This window comes from Chiloscyllium plagiosum, unplaced genomic scaffold (assembly GCF_037043375.1).
Source record: "Chiloscyllium plagiosum isolate Xiang-an unplaced genomic scaffold, Cpla_swu_hap1 HiC_scaffold_23, whole genome shotgun sequence".
NCBI lineage: Eukaryota > Metazoa > Chordata > Chondrichthyes > Orectolobiformes > Hemiscylliidae > Chiloscyllium > Chiloscyllium plagiosum.
Genome location: NW_028270161.1, coordinates 48658815 through 48676934, shown reverse-complemented (window position 1 = coordinate 48676934; position 18120 = coordinate 48658815). Strand labels below are relative to the sequence as shown.

At 39.3% G+C, this 18120-nt stretch overlaps 1 protein-coding gene across 4 annotated transcripts in view; it reads right to left on the bottom strand.

Annotated features, from left to right (window-relative positions):
- Positions 1-18120, bottom strand: part of ptpro (protein tyrosine phosphatase receptor type O) — a 171239-nt gene that overhangs the window by 4159 nt on the left and 148960 nt on the right. For all 4 annotated transcript variants that reach the window (XM_043713538.2, XM_043713539.2, XM_043713540.2 and 1 more), the window contains 7 exons: positions 16060-16095; positions 13767-13848; positions 12991-13081; positions 7523-7599; positions 5624-5758; positions 4281-4430; positions 2391-2545 (listed from right to left, as the gene is read on the bottom strand). In XM_043713538.2, coding sequence (XP_043569473.1) covers positions 2391-2545; positions 4281-4430; positions 5624-5758; positions 7523-7599; positions 12991-13081; positions 13767-13848; positions 16060-16095 — 726 coding nt within the window. The remainder of the gene's footprint in view (positions 1-2390; positions 2546-4280; positions 4431-5623; positions 5759-7522; positions 7600-12990; positions 13082-13766; positions 13849-16059; positions 16096-18120) is intronic.

The window sequence follows — 18120 nt, the reverse complement described above, 5'->3', positions numbered from 1 at the left end:
GCTTTGGTCAGACTGTTTGGAATATTGTGCACAGTATTGCTGGTATTAGAGGTGGTTAGGAGAAAGTGAGGACTGCAGATGCTGGAGACCAGAGTTGAAAAGTATGGTGCTGGAAAAGCGCAGCAGGCCAGACAGCATCCGAGGAGCAGGAGAACTGACGTTTCGGGCATAAACCCTTCTTCAGGAATGAGGCTGATGTGCCAATCGGGCTGAGATAAAAGGTGGGGGTGTAATTTTAGAGGTGGTTTACAAGAATGATCCTACGGGTTGAAGAGTTTGTATGAGGATGTTGGGTCTGTGATATAGAGTTTAGAAGAATGATGGGCGTTCTGACTGAAAGGCCTGGATAGAGTGGAGAAGATGTTTCCAGAGCATAGCCTCAGGGATGAAGGGGCACCCTCTTCGAACTGAGACGTGCAGGATAACTTCAGCCAGAGGGTTGTAAATGTGTGAAACTTATTGCCAAGGAGGCCAAGTCATTGAGTGCATTTAAGACAGAAATAGGTTCTTCAGAGGTTCAAAGGTTACGGGGAGAAGGCAGGAGAATAGGGTTGAGAAACCTATCAAACATGATTGAAATAGTGGAAAGGAAAAGCGTCAAAATCTGCTCAAATTGTGAAAAGCTCTGCAGCAGTGCAACATTTAGCATACCCTCAGATATAGGAACAGAAATAGTCCATTGGGCTGAATGGACTACTTCTGTTCCTATATCTGAGGGTATGCTAAACGTTGCACTGACGCAGGGCTTTTTACAATTTGAGCAGATTTTGACACTTTTCCTTTCCAACTAATGGGCCAGCATTTCATGGTACAGTTAAGATACTTGATTGGGATCTGTTCTGTCTCTATTTAAGATGAAGTAAAGAAGAATATTTACGTGCATAATCCCAAGCACTTAAACCTGCACTACTACACTTGAAGGGCTTTTGCCCGAAACATCGATTTTATTGCTCCTTAGATGCTGCCTGAACTGCTGTGCTCTTCCAGCACCACTAATCCAGAATCTGGTTTCCAGCATCTGCAGTCATTGTTTTTACCTACACTTGACAGTATAGTTCAGGCATGTGAGAAATGCATCCTGAACAGGTCACCTCTCCAATCTTGTAAAGCAATGCCAGTGTAGCATTAATCAAGCCCTGGGAATAGGACTAGGCAGCATGTAACAGATGAAAACAAGATTAACTTTCAATTATAAAAGTTATCAAGGACTTCATAATGTTCAAGACTTGAAAGGCCATCTTCCCTAAAACTAATGCATTTTTCATTTAATATAATAAAGGGACAGAACAAGAAAAGTGTTAAACATGAGGTGGTTAGGATCTAAAATGTATGACTAGAAGCAGAATGCAGAATCATTAAGAGAGTTGTAAAAACATATCCTTTTAAGTTCTTATTATAGTGAAGAGGGAGCGTTCTAGGATTAAGTGAAAAATTCTTTCAGAAAGCTGTCACTGGTACAGTGAGCTAAATTACCTCTTTCTGTGATATACTGCCTTGCAAGGAGGAAGGGAAGGATACACACCTGTTTGAAATATACAGTGTCTCAAGCATTAAATCCTCATCATTATTGTGTATATAGAATAACTAAATTACGTATAACATGGTGATATAACGAATAGATAGACTGCTAATCTATGTTATAATATTGTTTGAGGAATGATTATTGAATAGGATACTGGGACTATTCCTTGTTCTGCTTTAAATAATGCCATGGAATTTCTTCTGCTCACTTGAATAATTTAGTATATCTCAAGAATCACTACCTATAATGCATCCAATCTATTGAAAGTAATCTGCGAGTCCAAGTTAATTCAAATAAGTGTGAAATGCAACTCCATTTCAATTAAAATAGGATGAGCCCAATTTATTTTGAAATTTAAAGAAAAACGGTAAAGAAACATTGAGAGAGATTTTGGAACAATTTCTGGGAGCAGTGGGTTAGATCAGTAGTAATGCATTACTATTTCTTACTTATAGATTTTTTTTTTCTATTGAACCAACACTGAAGTCCATTTTATTTTACAGTAAACTTTTTATTATCTAACACCTATGGGGCTAAGACTGTGCCAATTGATCAAATATTCCAGATAACAGAGATCAACATCAACAATGTAAAATCACACACCAATAGAAATGTAATGCAGGGGGTATACACATCACTGTTATACTTTATTTACATCATTTTAATATTAATGCAACTTTTCCTTAAATTTACTAGAAGGGAGCCTTCTCAAATTTATCAATATTTGATATTTAGAGTGTGGTAAATAAATTTTTAAAACTATAATAATTGCACAGAATAATACTGTAAGCCTAGGTTTTTTTTGCCAGGTCACAAGGTGACAGTTAAAACAGTTAGCTGCACTAATAACATAATTGAATAGACTTACCTGCAGTGCACAACTATTGGGCCGGGTCTCTCCATTGCCTCCTGCCTGACCAGTTGTACGAACTGTAAGATGTTCTCTGTTGCACTAGCACTGGGCACACCATGATCTGGCCATGCCATGTAATTATAGTGAATCACTCTCTGAATTTCATCTGCCTGTAAAAAGGATACATATCTGGAAACTAATTACAGTAAACTGCACAAATTAAATTGAAGTAGGGTACGTTGAGTTCACAGTAAACAAATACCATCCCGGAAGAGAGAAGAACTAGACAATTCAGTTAATGTAACGTCGAGGAGGTGGTGGCCTAGTAAGCCAGAGTCCTAGACTAATGGGTTTGAATCACATCCCATGGCAGATGGTCAAATTCAAATTCAATAAATAGCAAACAATAATGACAATGATGTAACTACTGTCAGTTATTGTAAAATCTATTTAATTCACTAATGTCCATTAGCAAAGGAAACCTGCAATCCTTCTCTGGTCTGGTCTACATGTGACTTAATGGGCAATAAATGCTGACCAAGTTGCCCTTTAAAATGCACAATAAAGACATCATTGTTTTGCAATCAAAAAATCAGGGAGAATGAGGAGCCAGCATAGAAACATGGAAAATTTGAGGAAGGAACTGGAATTCTTGAAGGAAATGGAACTTAAATGGCCTGCTTTCCTCCCCGCCCCCCCAAAAGGGATTCTGAGTCCACCTACCCAGCCTCATTCCCTCTATTTGCAAATCCCTGGACATTATGGAAAATCCAACTAACCTGCATGTTTGGACTATGGGAGGATATACAAACACTATGCTGGCAGTTGCGTAAGGGTGGAATTGAACCCAGGTTCCTGGTGTTGTGAAGCAGCAGTGTTTGTTCGGTGACTATTCCATATTTGGATGTGAGACTGAGTAGAGGTCGTAAGCCTGGTTAATATTTTACAGTCAAAGATGTCTCATACCCTGAAATAGCTACAAATGGTTTAATCACTTGTGTAGATAATTTTTCATATCGTGACTGTACCCACATTTTGTTTGGACATTCTCCCTGTGTCTGCGTGGGTTTCCTCCGGATGCTCCGGTTTCCTCCCACAGTCCAAAAATGTGCAGGTCAGGTGAATTGGCCTTGCTAAATTGCCCATAGGTTAGGTACGTTAGTCAGAGGGAAATGGGTCTGAGTGGGTTACTCTTCAGCGTCGGTCTGGACTGGTTGGGCCGAAGGGCTTGTTTCCACACTCTAGGGAATCTAATCTGTAGGGAGTCTAATCTAAACTAACCCCAGACCTGTCATTGGAGACACTTCCCATCATGGAGAGCATCAAAGGGGGTAGTGGTCATGGAACTTCTGGTGGATATATTTAATTAATTCAGTTAAAAAGTGAGCTTGAATTAAAAATAATTTAGACAAGTGAGTAAAATTAAATATGATTTTAGACCTATTGTACTGATACGCAATCAGATAATTGGAATTGTAAAATAAAACTATAACCAGAGCAGTTGTTGAGCCAGTGTCTAAATTCCACAAGCATTCTTGTTCTCTGTTAATCATAATGGTCACTCGCAGCTGCCATCCAGTGATACAAATCTGATTTGAACACCCCAGCTGTCGCTTTCTTCGAGCTATATTAATTTATCAGTAATCTCCCCATTTTCTTAATGGAGGCGTTTACACTTGCTGGAGTAAAACATCAATTCTCTCTGCCCCAAGGCCAATCAAATGCTGCCGCACGTGGCACAAACCAGGTCTCAGATTATAATCTCAACTCCACTCCTGCTTCAATAACATTAGTGATCATTTTCTTTGGAAGGGTGTGAAAATGCATTTATTTGAATTAAGTATCACCATCACACTGACTGACAGAACAAAAGGTTTACAGCAAAATCAGAGCTGAACAACTTACGTAGCTTACGTTGAATTCCCTGATGATCCATTCAGACTGATAAGTCTCCTCAGCCTGATCTGAGGGCTCTGATTCAAAAACCATTTCAACAGTGATGTCCCCATAACCAACAGGCTGTTCATTAAAAGGCCAATAATGGTCACATTTTACCTGCAAACAAAAATCAATTTTTCATCATTTTTTTAAATTTGTGTAATTAATATGCATTTGTAATTAAAATGGCATTTAATCCTTTACTGCAAAAAGCTGAAGTATAACAATCTATTTCAGAACCATATGTCATGGCTTTGATAAACCCACACTCTCAATAACTGGCACAGTTGTGGTTTCTTTACCCAAGGACAGCATAGTTCCCTTATAGCAGGATCTAGATTGGTTACGGAGGTAAAAGATTGAATAGAATGGGGTTTATAGTCTCTGGAGTTCAGGAGAATGATGAATTTGCACTGACATATAGAAAATTTTCAGCCAGTTTAGTTTCTGTTTCCCTGCCTGAAGGTTATAAAACCAGGAACCATTTAGGAATGGGATAAGAAGAAAGTTCTTCAGTTAAAGGGTTGTGAATCTTCAGAATTCTCTCCTCCCTGCCTGTGCATGCACCGTCACAAGGTGCATTTAAAGTTGAGATCAATACATTTTTGGCCATTTCCACGCTATCCAAATAGTGTTAAAGTGAAGTTAGCGTGAAGATATTTTGTTACCTTGAATAGCAAAGCAAGCTCAGAGTGAGCCATATATTACTTCTAGATATGTTTGAGTTATCATAAATTAATAAATATGTAATCTGTGGAGGGATTTAAAGATGAACATTTAAAATTTAAAGCATCAGGGCAATCGCCCATTACAGGCTAGTTAGGACATTCATGATGTGTGAGTAAGAGGTATCCAGAGATAAAATACCAAGACCAGAGACTCTCCTCAATAACTCCCTGTGCAGGGTGATTAAGATGCTGAAAATGTGTTGCTGGAAAAGCGCAGCAGGTCAGGCAGCATCCAAGGAGCAGGAGAATCGACGTTTTCAGGAAGGGCTCATGCCCGAAACGTCGATTCTCCTGCTCCTTGGATGCTGCCTGATCTGCGCTTTTCCAGCAACACATTTTCAGCTCTGATCTCCAGCATCTGCAGTCCTCACTTTCTCCTGGGGTGATTTAAGATGTCAATATTTCAGCAAATGTGGACTATGTACACTGGCTAGTGCCTAGAATCGGTAGTAAGTTCTGATAATGTATATAAAGTCATGATAACAAAAAATGTTTTAATGGAACATCAGTTTTGATGGCGAGATGGTAAGTGGACCAGACCATTACAGCTGTGGATGCTGTTAGTTTATTTAAGTTACTTGCCCGTCTCCTCTCAGTACATTGTGTAAGCATAACGATGATACAGGATTTCTGCTGCATTATCATTTTCCAAAAATCATTTCTGGTCTCCGGCAAGGGTCCTTGCGTTGCAATGTATTCACGTGCAGAGTTAAATCCCTGTGGAAAATAAATTACAGTTGACCTTTTTGTTCCAAAGACTATGGGTAATATAGCTAAAGTTCAACATTCCAAAACAATTGCCATTATGAGAAACATGAAACACTGCAGTGTTATCTATTGTACAGCATCCCATCTTGCTCAGCAGAACCTTCCATTCTCTGTACTTCAAGCAGTCCTTTAGTTGCTCAACACAGAATTATCCATATCTACTGGTTATACCTCATCTGTCAGACAGAATTTTTTATACACGACCCTTGCTAAAGGAGAGGTAGCCCCTCTTTGCAATCCCATTTTAAAATGCACCCTCTAAGATTTTTTTTAATATACACTTATGGGACATGGACTTTGCTGGTTGGCCGCTATTTTATTGCCTGTCCCTAGTTGCCCTTGTAAAAATGACAGTGAGCTGCCTTCTTGAACCATTGCAGTTGATGTGCTGTGGGTTGACCCATAATGTCCTTAGGGGTAGAATTGCAGGATCTTGGTCCAATCGTGAAGTGATGACCATATTTTTCCAAGTCATGGTGGTGAGTGGCTTGGAGGGGAACTTGCAGGTTGCTGCCCAGATCCTGGGAATCATGTTATTGCAAGTTAATTCATCACTGTGACCAAACAGAAATGTCCAAGGGTTTCTTCTCTTTGAGTTAATGAATGGTAACTGAGCCATTACAGAACCATTATACTTGATCATACTGCTCTTCCCAAAAGGAGTAAATAAAATCAGCTGTCATTTGTACTCTTGATCATGATCCTGCTATTCTTGTTGGCCACAAATCTTTCAGTTTTGGGGAGATGATGATTATATTAGCATAGTGACACTTGTGAAATCTCACACATGGCAAGTCGCTACTGATTGAACCTGACAGTCACAGCATCAAATCCTGACCAAGAGTCTTCAGCTACTCGGGAGGAGGAATTTAAAGAAAGCAAGAAAAATAAAACTTTAAAGATCTAAACACTTGCATTCAAGTGGCAAATGTTAATTTTAAACAATGAAATTAATTGCGAAACTAGCTACATTTTCTCCCCTGAATGAGTGAATTGACCAAGTAACTTGAGAACTCAACTACCTGAAAATCTATGTTGTTGTGCCAGTTTACAGACCAAATTGGAGGAGTAAGCAGCTTAATTGAACATTTTGGTATTGATCCTCCGATACAAAGTTAAAAATGATACAAATCCAGGTTTATTTAGAAGCACTAGCTTTCAGAGTGCTGCACCTTCATCAGGTGGTTGAGGAGTATAAGATCACAAGATAGAATTTATAGCAAAAGTTTACAGTGTAATGTAACTGAAATTATAGATTGAAAAAGACCTGGATTGTTTGTTAAGTTTCTCATCTTTTAAAATGAACATGTTGGTTTCAGTTGGGTCTTCAGATCCTCAGATAGGTGAATGATTCAGACTGTTTAAAAATTAATTCCACTACTTTACCGCACTGAAACTGCTAAAGGACAATCAATTTAAATATTAAGCGTACAAAGTGGGCATTAAGTTACAAAGCATTTACAGTAATTGTGAGATATGACCAACTGTGGTTGGACTTGTTTGTAAGCTACTCCAAAAATACTGAGATGGCGTCAGGGTTGTTGTTTTGGTAAATCAAACTTTACAAAACCAGCGGCAGTGCTCTGTTTCTCATAGGGGGAAGGCATGGGATGTCATGTCAGTGACATCTTAATGAACCAAGTTCTCTCCAATTGAAACCACTGAGACTGAAAAAGAATGATTAAAAACTTCTGTACCACACCAATTACTTACAGGGATGTAGTTAGCATTGATGTAGTCCAAGCCCTCTTCATTGTGAAGAGATCTTAATTTCACTCGGCTGAAGTCGTCTGTGGAGAAAATGGCATCCAATGAAGACGTTAGATCTCTTTAAGTAACCTCTTAACCATATTTGAAAGGAATAGTAAGCCATTACGATGTACCTACTGCATATCTCAGTCAATTAGTGCCAAAATTGATAGGAGTATTTGCTTCACTTAAGTTGCCATTGGAGGGATAATAACAAATAATCAATGCCAAGAGACAGGTTTATCTCTAAATGCAACTGTGCAGATTAGGGGCTCAGAAATTGGGACACACGTTAATAGTCAATTCCTTTTGGCAAATTGTTTTTTTTTCGAAAAGACAAAGGGACATCCGAGGAGCAGGAAAATCGACGTTTCGGGCCAAAGCCCTTCTTCAGGACTGAAGGCAGGGAGCCTCCAGTGTGGAGAGATAAATGAGAGGTGGGGTGGTCAGGAGCTCAGAATGCATGATCCTTAATGTATTCTGAAGTTACCCCGTTTAGTGTTGTTTCACTTTAATGTTGGTTATTTAATGAGTACCTGCCATTTTGTAGAAAGTCACTGGATTCATTATCACATCAGCTGTAATGTTAGTGATTGGGAGAAGCCTAAATTTGCTCCTTGCTCACATGTTAGAGATTAATCTTAACGTTGCCTCCGGTGTGGCCTGGCTGGTGCCTTCCTGATTTTTGAGTTACAGACTCATAATTTCCTAAAGTATAGGAGCAGAATAAGCCCATTTGGCCCATTCAATCTGCTCTGCCGTTCAATCATGGCTGATATGCTCCTCACCCCAATTTTCCTGCCTTCTCTCCATTTCCCTACAACCCATTACCAATTAAAAATCTGTCTAACTCCTCAAATTTACTCACTGTCCCATCATGCACCACATGTTGGAGCTGTGAATTCCACAGATTCACAACCCTTTGGGAGAAGTAGTTTCCCAAGTCATGGCTGCTCCCTACTTCTAACCCTTTGTCACCAGATAAGCTACATCCCTCTGTTGTACTTGTTTTCCTATTCAAGATCCAGATTCAATTTGAAGCACAAACTCTATGCAATGAAAATGCGTGTCCCAATCATTCAGAACTACTGGGGCTTTATGCAACCCATGTGTTTATTAAAAGTAACTTGCAAAGTTGCTCCTGCTCTCTCCAAGGCCCTAGCTCAAAGCAAACATTCAGGAAAGCGAACGAGCAAATGGGGAGCATTTGAAAGCACGTGCACTATAGAAGAGCCAGCACTTCCAACCAGTGGGATTCACACTTCCATGAAGGAAGAGTTCCGGCTTCAGACAGCATTTAGACCTTGGCAGTGCAAGTCCAGGAAATGAACCAGTAAGAAGCTGAGTTGGGGAGTGAAGACGCAGACACTAATCAGAGGTCATGAAGTGAGGAAAAATGTATAACTGGTGGTGGCGGGGTGGAGGTTTGAAGAAATGAAGAGAGGTCCCGAGAATGGAAAGAAGCTATGCCAAGAAGTAGGATCGCCGATGAGAAGGAGATACGTCAGAAATATGAAAGAAAAGTTTCAAGTTGTAAATTTCAACTTATTCTAAAAGTTATTTCGTTTACCACTGAAGGAATTAAACAATGCAAAATGTTTTAATTTCGAAGGTAGAATAAATCAAACCATAACATGTAGGCCATTCAGCCCTTCAAATCTGCTCTGCCAATCAATGAGATCATTGCTAATAGCATAATTCTCAATTCCATTTTTGTCCCTTTGCTCTAAAATGTGTCTATCTCGGCCTTGAATAGACATAAACACCCAGCTTCTAATAAAGTGTTAATAGTTGGTTTTATGATAAGGAAGATCTTACTGTTACTACAGTATTAGTGTTGGTTCCTATGGTAACTTTGAGGACTTACTATAAACGAGCACAGAAGACTGGAAAAAGCAGTTTTGGTCTTTCTGGTCACCCCAGAATGATATTTACTGAGCTGTTACCTCTGATCTCATTCGCTGTCCCTGTTATCTGTGACCTTTGCTCTCACTACTGTCTACATTCAGTACTGTCCCTGTTCTATCTGAACTGTGGACTCTCAATCCTGCTTCTCCTCCAATGCCAAGTACTGTAATTACATTCATGATGCCATCAAAATGTAATGGAACATCCCAGGGTGCATCCCAAGTAAAGTCACAAAGTAAAATGTTTCACTGAGTCACACATTAAGACTTGAGCATGTCTCTGAAAGATAATCATGGTAGGAAGTTCTGTGCATGCACATTTTGAGAGACACCCTGCCAGTGAAAATTTGGCAGCATCCAAATAAGCCCAATAAATTTGAACAACAGAATGACATCAGTGAGAGAGATACTGCACATGTGGACAGCGTAAGTGTGATTAAAATTACTGATGCTCAAAAGGCCAGCTGAGAGGAATGCAGACCTTTGAGGTGTGTTGGCATAGAGGAGATGTTTCTTTTTGCTTTATTCATTCACAGGATGAGGGCAACTTGTATGGCCCATCCCTAATTGCCAAGAGGGCAATTAGGAGTCAACCACACCGCTGTGGGTCTGGAGTCACATATAGGCCAGACCAGGCAAGGATGGCAGTTTCCTTCCCTAAAGGACAGTGAACCAGATGGATTTTTCTGACCACAGCAATAGATTATGGTCATCATTAGACTCTTCATTCCAGATATTTATTGAATTCAAATTCCAGCATCTGCTGTGGTGGGATTTGAACCTGTGTCCCCAGAACATTATCTGGGTCTCCAGAGTAACAGTCCAGCGATAATACCACTGGGTCATCACCTCCCCTTACAGAAATGGGAAGAGAATTTGGAAACAAGAAAAATAATTTTAAAGTCTAGTCATTGCTTGACTGAGAGCCATTGTAAGGAAGGCAGATTTCCTTCTCTGATCTACGTTTATGAACTGATGGCTTCAAATCATTTCAATTACCCATTAAACTCACTTTCAATTCCAGATTTATTAAGCAGATTTAAATTCCAACAGATGCCTTGGTGAGGTCTGAAGCCATCTTCCCAGAGCATTATTCTGGGCCTCTGGATTTCTAGTCCAGTGACTTAACCACTACCCTAACAGCTTAGTGGGTGAAAGGCTCTTCAGTTGTAAGTGAAATTGGAGGTGAACTAGGAAAAGGCAGTAGTCATAGGAAAAGACAATGGCAGATGTGGGTGAACAGCAGTACCAAGGAAACAGACATTCCTTTGATTGAAAATAGCAAGATCAAGGGGATTGCCATGGATATGAGTTGGGGAGTTTACATTAAGGGAAGACGAGATGGCAGTGAGCTCAGTGAGGAGAACACCCTTAGTTGAAGTGAAGGTTGAAATGACTGAGCTTGAGACGGTACTGCGTGCAGAGGTGGAGGGAGGGACACAATGATGATACCTCAGTGAGAAAACTAAAGTGGAAAAGCCAACAGGGAAAAAGAGGATTGAAGTGGAGAGGTGAATGGGTGAAACAAGGTAAGATATTCAAGAGATGTCAGAGAAACAGGGAGTCAGAAGGGTGTGGTATTTAGTTAGTGTGATAGTTATTCTGCGGAATGGTCTAGGAAGGGTCAGTGATGGAAAATATTTGGCGGAGGAGCAATGGTTATGGGAAAAGTGTTATCACCTCTTAACTATGTTCTGTCAAGAACACTAAGTCAATGCAATCATCCACAAGCATTCATTGCTCATCAGGGTGGGCCATGTTCACACGTGAATTGACATTCTGAGGGAGTATAAAGCTCAATGATGTGACATTAATTCCATTTGCATTGTACTTAAAACCATATAAAAATAGTGCCATACTTCAACTCTTTAACGTTCTTGAATACCTCAAAGTTTCATAACATCTAGATTCTTCTGCATCTGAGAATTCTGCGGTAGTTCTCTGTCTAAGTAATATTATTTCCCTCTTTCTTGCTACTTGATGCCCCCTTCTCCCCTTGTTCCCTTTCTGCCATTCACTGAACTTCATTTTCCACATTCCTACTCTACTCCCTTGCCTCAACTCTATCTGTTTATTTATTACATTTCATCATAGAATCCCTACAATGTGGAAGGAGACCATTTTGCCCATTGAGTCCTCACCAACCATCCAAAGAGCATCTCACTCAGACCTAGCCTATCCCTGTAACCCAGTCCATCCCGGGACACTATGGGCAATTTAGCATGGCCAATCCATCTAACCTGCACATCCTGGGACTGTGAGAGAGAAAACTCACGCAGACACGGGGAGAATGTGTAAACTCCCGACAGTTGCTCAAGGGTAGAATTGAACCTGGGTCCCTGGCGCTGTGAAGCAGCAGTGCTAACCACTGAGCCACCGTGTCACCCATTAGTGGTCGTATATTGAAATGTTCAGGGTGGGCCTCTCTCATTTAATCCTAACTGCTTTCATCATGTTACTGTGACTGTAAAGACCACACCTTTTTATTTTGGACTGTGAACTGAAAATGGAAGCATGAACACTTTTTTAAAAAAAGGGGGAATAAAGTGTGCATTGAAGCACTTTGCAACACGTGGATTATAAACAGCAGCTCATTCTACTTGTGTCTGTATTTGGGACACCGAATAGTTTCTTCACTGATTGTATATTTTCCTGCCATCCACTGTTTTGGTGTCAAACTTTCTACCTTATGTGTCAATCATAATTGAGTGTGTGCTAGGGTAAAAAGTGGTATAGCTTAAGTTTAATAGTGGTAATTTAGTAATTAATAATCAATTTTCTTTGTTAAAGTAGAGGTATTGATTATAAAGTTATTTTTCCTGTTCATAACTAAACCTTAAGTTTGGTTTCCAAACTGCAGTCAGTCAGCCTGGTAAAATTGGATTTTGTGCCTTAATACACATTTGTCGAGGCTTAAGTGGAATAGTGGGGCTCATTTCTCAGCACAACGTTCCCAATTGGGTCATGCCAACACTCTGTGGTGGTTTAGGTGTTGCAGGATGGCTGGTGTGCAGAAGCAATACCTTCAGACCACTTTAGTGGACCTCTCCTTGAGCTGGTAGGGTAGATCTTCCCTGGGTCAGCGAGAAGGTATGGATTAATATTGCAGGACTGTTAGCAAGCTTAAACAGGACAATCGGCTGAGTCAGCAAAGTGGGACTGGTTGTGGCATGTTAGAGTTCAATGTGTAAATAAATAGGTTAAATGTCAAACCTGCAGTTTTCAACATTTTTCTCTAAATTATGAAAATACATCATAATATAAAAGTCCACATTGTAGAAAAAAATGAGCGCCTTCCAACACTTATCACTCAGACCATTAGTAAACCAATTGAACCTACGAACTGTTAGGAACAGAAACAGTCCTTTGGGAGTTTAATCTAAAAGCAACTTGGTTTAAAAGCTGCAATGCATTTAATTTAAAGCTCTTCATGTTTCACAAGAATTACACTTCCAGACAGTGGAAAATGACGTGAGAGAGAGTTATTTGATGAATGCAGTATTGTATGACTCCGTAAATACTCACACGGCAGGATATTAGTGTAACGATTTTTACATCGATTCACTGGCAGTTCAGCTGCATCATGGGGTATATCCTGACCCACAAGCTTTAGATCCTGACAATGAAAACCAGAATGATAATGAGTTCATGGAAAGACATGATCGGCACGATAATGAGAAGGCACAAGTAGAAACACATGTACAAACACATGTTTGTTTAATATAAAAACAAATTGTAATCTAAATTGTAAAAAGACTTGTTCATAGTGGAGGTGGATCAGCTGACCTCTCAGGCAATGTGGTGCCATTAACATCACTCCAGTTTATAGACAAGGAACCAATATGATGCTGTGATGCTAGTCAGTTACTGAGGGAGACACTGAACAGAAATGGGAGACTTTCCCATTGGGGTTGGTGTTTGTAGAAGAGGGAAGAAGGAAAAATTTGAAATAAATCAGTGATAGTGAACCACAGCCTATTCTCACATACTGCCTATCTGACCAGACAACGTAGTGGCAGGAACATAAGGTAACAGTTGTTTGCCTGCTATCTGAGCTGAGCTATCAAGGGGGTTCGTTGGCTGGACAGCTGGTTGCTGACCCAGAGTGACATCAACAACGTGTGTTCCTGCGCTGGCTGAGGTGAGGCGACCCTCAGATTAAACTCATCACTGGTCATCTTTGTCTCTTGGACAGAATAGCCCTCTCGGGTTACAGTGACTTTACCAAGTACGTGCACGAGCAAAGAAAAGGAGGAGCAAATATTTCTGTCAGTGTCTCATTAGCTGAAGGAGTACCTTACCTCAAACTGCAGAGAGAATTTGTAATCAGAGTCTCTACCCATGTCCTTCAGATATAACTCAAAATCGTCCAGCTGAACAGGGCTATGGGAAGTGAACAGAACAGTCCATTAATTTTAACTCCTGTAATTGGCCTTAAAAAAAAAGGATGAATTCACATTAAAGATAAATTCACTTCTCAAGATGCCTTTGCTACGGCAGTGAAAGGTGACATTATTAGAACTTTAGTCAAGCGACTTCTGTTATTTCAAAATTATGTAAGTCACGCTCAAGCCTATTCAATTCATTTCTGGCCTATGGAAAGGACTGTTTAAAGTTACACTTGTAACATGTGTAAATGCATAGTTACATTTAGATGCAAATTGCTGGTGTAAACTAATGGGTTTGGGTGTACTGGAGACTTGTCGCACTGACTCTGTTAAATCACTGACAGGACACAGATACAACATGAACACAGCATTTACCACTCGCAAGGTTCTCCATTTTAAAAGCTGCAGCCAGAGGAAATCAAATGAGAGTTCCGTGGGTAAATGCGAAACAGTGTAAAATGGGTTGACCTGTTTTATATTTCTAGCAATTTTTGTTTTAAACAATAGAAGATGAAAAACAGGCTACAGTAATTTTACGTTCTCAGTTTGATTAGCTCCATTCTCTGAGACAGGTAATATGTTCACCAATAATTAAACAAGAGCCTGACTATCGCACACTTCTTTTTCAACACGGACTGCACATTGGGCACCTCAAAGGAATGGCATATGCCAGGTTATTTCTAAATATTTAAAATCTTTTTTGAGAGGGCTGTTAGTGCAGAGGTCATCAGTTTTTGTGCAACAAACCAACAGTTTCAGTTGAGCAATTCTGGGAAGCAGTGCACATCACCACAGAAAGGAAATGAGTGCAAACCAAAATGAACAACTTGCAGCTCAAAGTCATATCAGCAATTACTCATGTGCAAGGAGCAAGGATCAATAATTGGAAAAAAAATACCATCAATATTCTACAGTGCTGAGAAAGAAGCAGCTTAAATTAAAAAAAACCATTGCTCGGTCTAACCAACTAAAAATAATCACAGCTGTCTGTGGTCTCCCAATACATTTTTCACTAACTCATCAGTTATGAGTATTACTACTCAGTGCTGACTTAGTGGAAGCTATTAAAATGAAAATAGGTTTTATTTTGACTCGTCATTATAAATTTAACTTGTCAGACCATTTAAAATGATTTCACCCTTTTGAGCCCAGTATTATAGTACAACGAATACAACCTTTAAAGAGGATGAAAGACTTGTGATGCACTTAGCTCCATGATGACTTTTCAGGTTCTCTAATTGAGTGAGGTTTCTCATGAGTAAAGAGGTGGGTAAAAACCAAAGCCATGTCACATCAGTGACTTGGTTATACATATGGCAGTTGCATCTTTTGTGCAACACATTATGACAGTGGTTGCTAGCCGTTCTCTTGCCTCAGAAATGCATGGGTGGTTACAGGCAGACCTTAAAATATGGATAAATGAGCTAAAAAAGAACCTTCATCTGTGCCATTGCCATTACCCGGTGAGAAATTCTGCAATGTATCATTATTGAGAACGATATTGTAACGAGACTTACTTGAACCCTGTAAGATTGACTGGAATGATTGTTAGGAGGATGTGGTGTGGTCAGGAAAGCAATCTCAGTATCAAGTTGCAATCCATGATTTCTGATTGACATTTTGATTGGGTTTTTGCAAAGATTGGTCTTGGTCTTAAATAGAGACTTTGAGAAAGACTCCTGTGTGCCCCAGATGGTCAGTGCTTCTCCATAACTGGGTTGAAGAAAAGTTGTACATCGAGATCTGAACTTTATAAATCAGCAGCCTGATGGAGACCAGATCCAACAGTTTTCCTAGTCTTAGGAACACATTTTCCTCTTACACACAATAAAAATTTACAGGAAACATCTACTTTATAAGACTGCAATGTTGTATCTTCCTGCACCTGAAGATCCTTGTAGATCTATCTGGAATTTACAAAGGCCCTATTCTTCTGCATCGGTGTTGGAGTTGTGCAAAGAAGCAAGCCTGATTTGTAACATAGGATAGATACACTTGAGTTTACTGGTCCTGATGCACTTAGCTCCATGAAGAAGGGCCTGTGCCCGAAACGTCGAATCTCCTGTTCCCTGGATGCTGCCTGACCTGCTGTGCTGTTCCAGCAATAAAGTTTCAACTTTACTGGTACTGATACCTCACTGTCTAACACTTGGATCAGAACTATTTTTGATCAGTTTCAAGTTCATCAGAAAAGTGCTGAACATACTTGGCCAGTTTCCTCTTCTTCAATGCATATTTATTCCTGTAATTAAAGAACATCTGATTAGAAAGATGCCATCTGTTTCTAGCTTCAGTAATGAACATTATGAAACTTCCTCAATTGTAACAAACAGCACACTTGAACATAATTTGGAAGTCATTGTTCCAAAAGACTCTCAGTAACTATCTACACTTGAATATAACTTACAGTAAAAAAATGATTTCTTATCCCCTTCTTTCCTGAGTCATTTTCATTTTACTAACCTGGTATTTGATAAGCACATATCTCAATCCGATGAAGGAAAAGTCGCTATGGATTAAAGGCTAGGACAGAATCCATGCAGGTTGGTAATAACTGACACAAAATATTGATAAACATACAATAAAATGGAGCAAATGTGATTACACAATGAAAAGGATCTGGCTGGACATAGAGGCAAACACAAGGGTAAGTACAGCATTCACAACAGGGAGCCATACTCAGTGTAAGAACACTGTGTCACCAGTGTGTCTAACAATGTAGTGGCGTTGTATGTAAAACTATATGTGCTTCAGTTATTCAATCTTATAATATCAGCACATTAATATATACATTACTCATGATTGTGATTTTACATGTATTTAACATGTGAATAGTATTAATACTTACATTTTGTGAGAGTATAATGTATACTACACATATAGCACTGCATAATGTATACTATATTATGTTATTGTAGTATACAATTAGTATAGTAATATACATTAGCATACTTTAGGACATGGCTACATTCGTTACTATTGTTACTAATGAAATATAGGTTTGAGTTAATGTATACTGTAGAAGAAGCATGTCTGTATTGTTTATTTTATTGGCAGATTACTGATTTATTGTATGGTTCTTGTATATTACCTTACTGGGATATCTTATAAAGTAGCAGTGTTAAATACCAATATACCTCATTACATAGATATGTTGATTCATAGTGAAAGTAGAAACTTGTCAAATTCACGACACAGCAAGCCGTTGAAAATCGACATCCAAAACAATCCAACTTTCTGGCTCTTGGCCTCTAGGGTTCGAGGTTATGGCACCTCCACCTCCATTTATGATTTTAAATGTGATGAGAGTTCCTACTTTGACTAGCCTTTCAAGCACCAGGCTCCAATGTGCTTTCATCCTGCAGGTGGATCCTGCATTTCCTCCTCTAATCCTCTATCAATTATATTAAACCTGTACCCTCTGATGATTGATCTATATGCCAAGGGAAATTGGTTGCATTTATTCACTCTATCCTGGACCTTCGTAATTTTATACACCTCAATTAAATCTTCAAATATACTACAGTATATATTAACATTTAATGCCATAACCTAACCAATATAGCTAATGATATTTACATTCATATTTGTTAATAAATCTGAATGTAGGCACATCGATCACTAATTCAATGCACTTGAATTAGTTCTTCATCTTTTCATGCAGTGATGTAGTTATCAATATTTTTTACAATGTAGATTTGTCTTTTACTAACTTCCCAACATAAGACATATTCCCAGGTACATAAACAGTTACTAATTTTAAAGAGCTTGAGTTTAGGAATTAATAACCTATTTAGCCACTGAAATTCTATAACTGATGATAAAAATGTTAAATTTGGAACCTAAATCTACTGCCTGTTTACTCATTAGCTTGTTCCTGCTGATTCACATTGGCTGCTTGATTTCCCACTTATTCATTTAAAATCTGTATCCTAGTATTGCAGTCACATTGAGACCTCACCCAGTTGCAAATTCAGCAAGTCTTACAACCCTAACAAAGCCAAGCATTCTCCAGTACTGGCGTTGTTTAAAACAAAGAACAAAGAAAATTTACAACCCAAGAACAGGCCCTTCAGCCCTCCAAGCCTGTGCTGATCCAAATTCACTGTCTCAACCTATTGCCCAATTCCTTAGGATCTGTATCCCTCTGCTCCCCACCAACTCATACATATGTCTAGACGCACCTTAAATGAATCTACCCTGCCTGCCTCTACTACCTCTGCTGGCAACGTGTTCCAGGCACCTACCACCCTTTGTGTAAAGTATT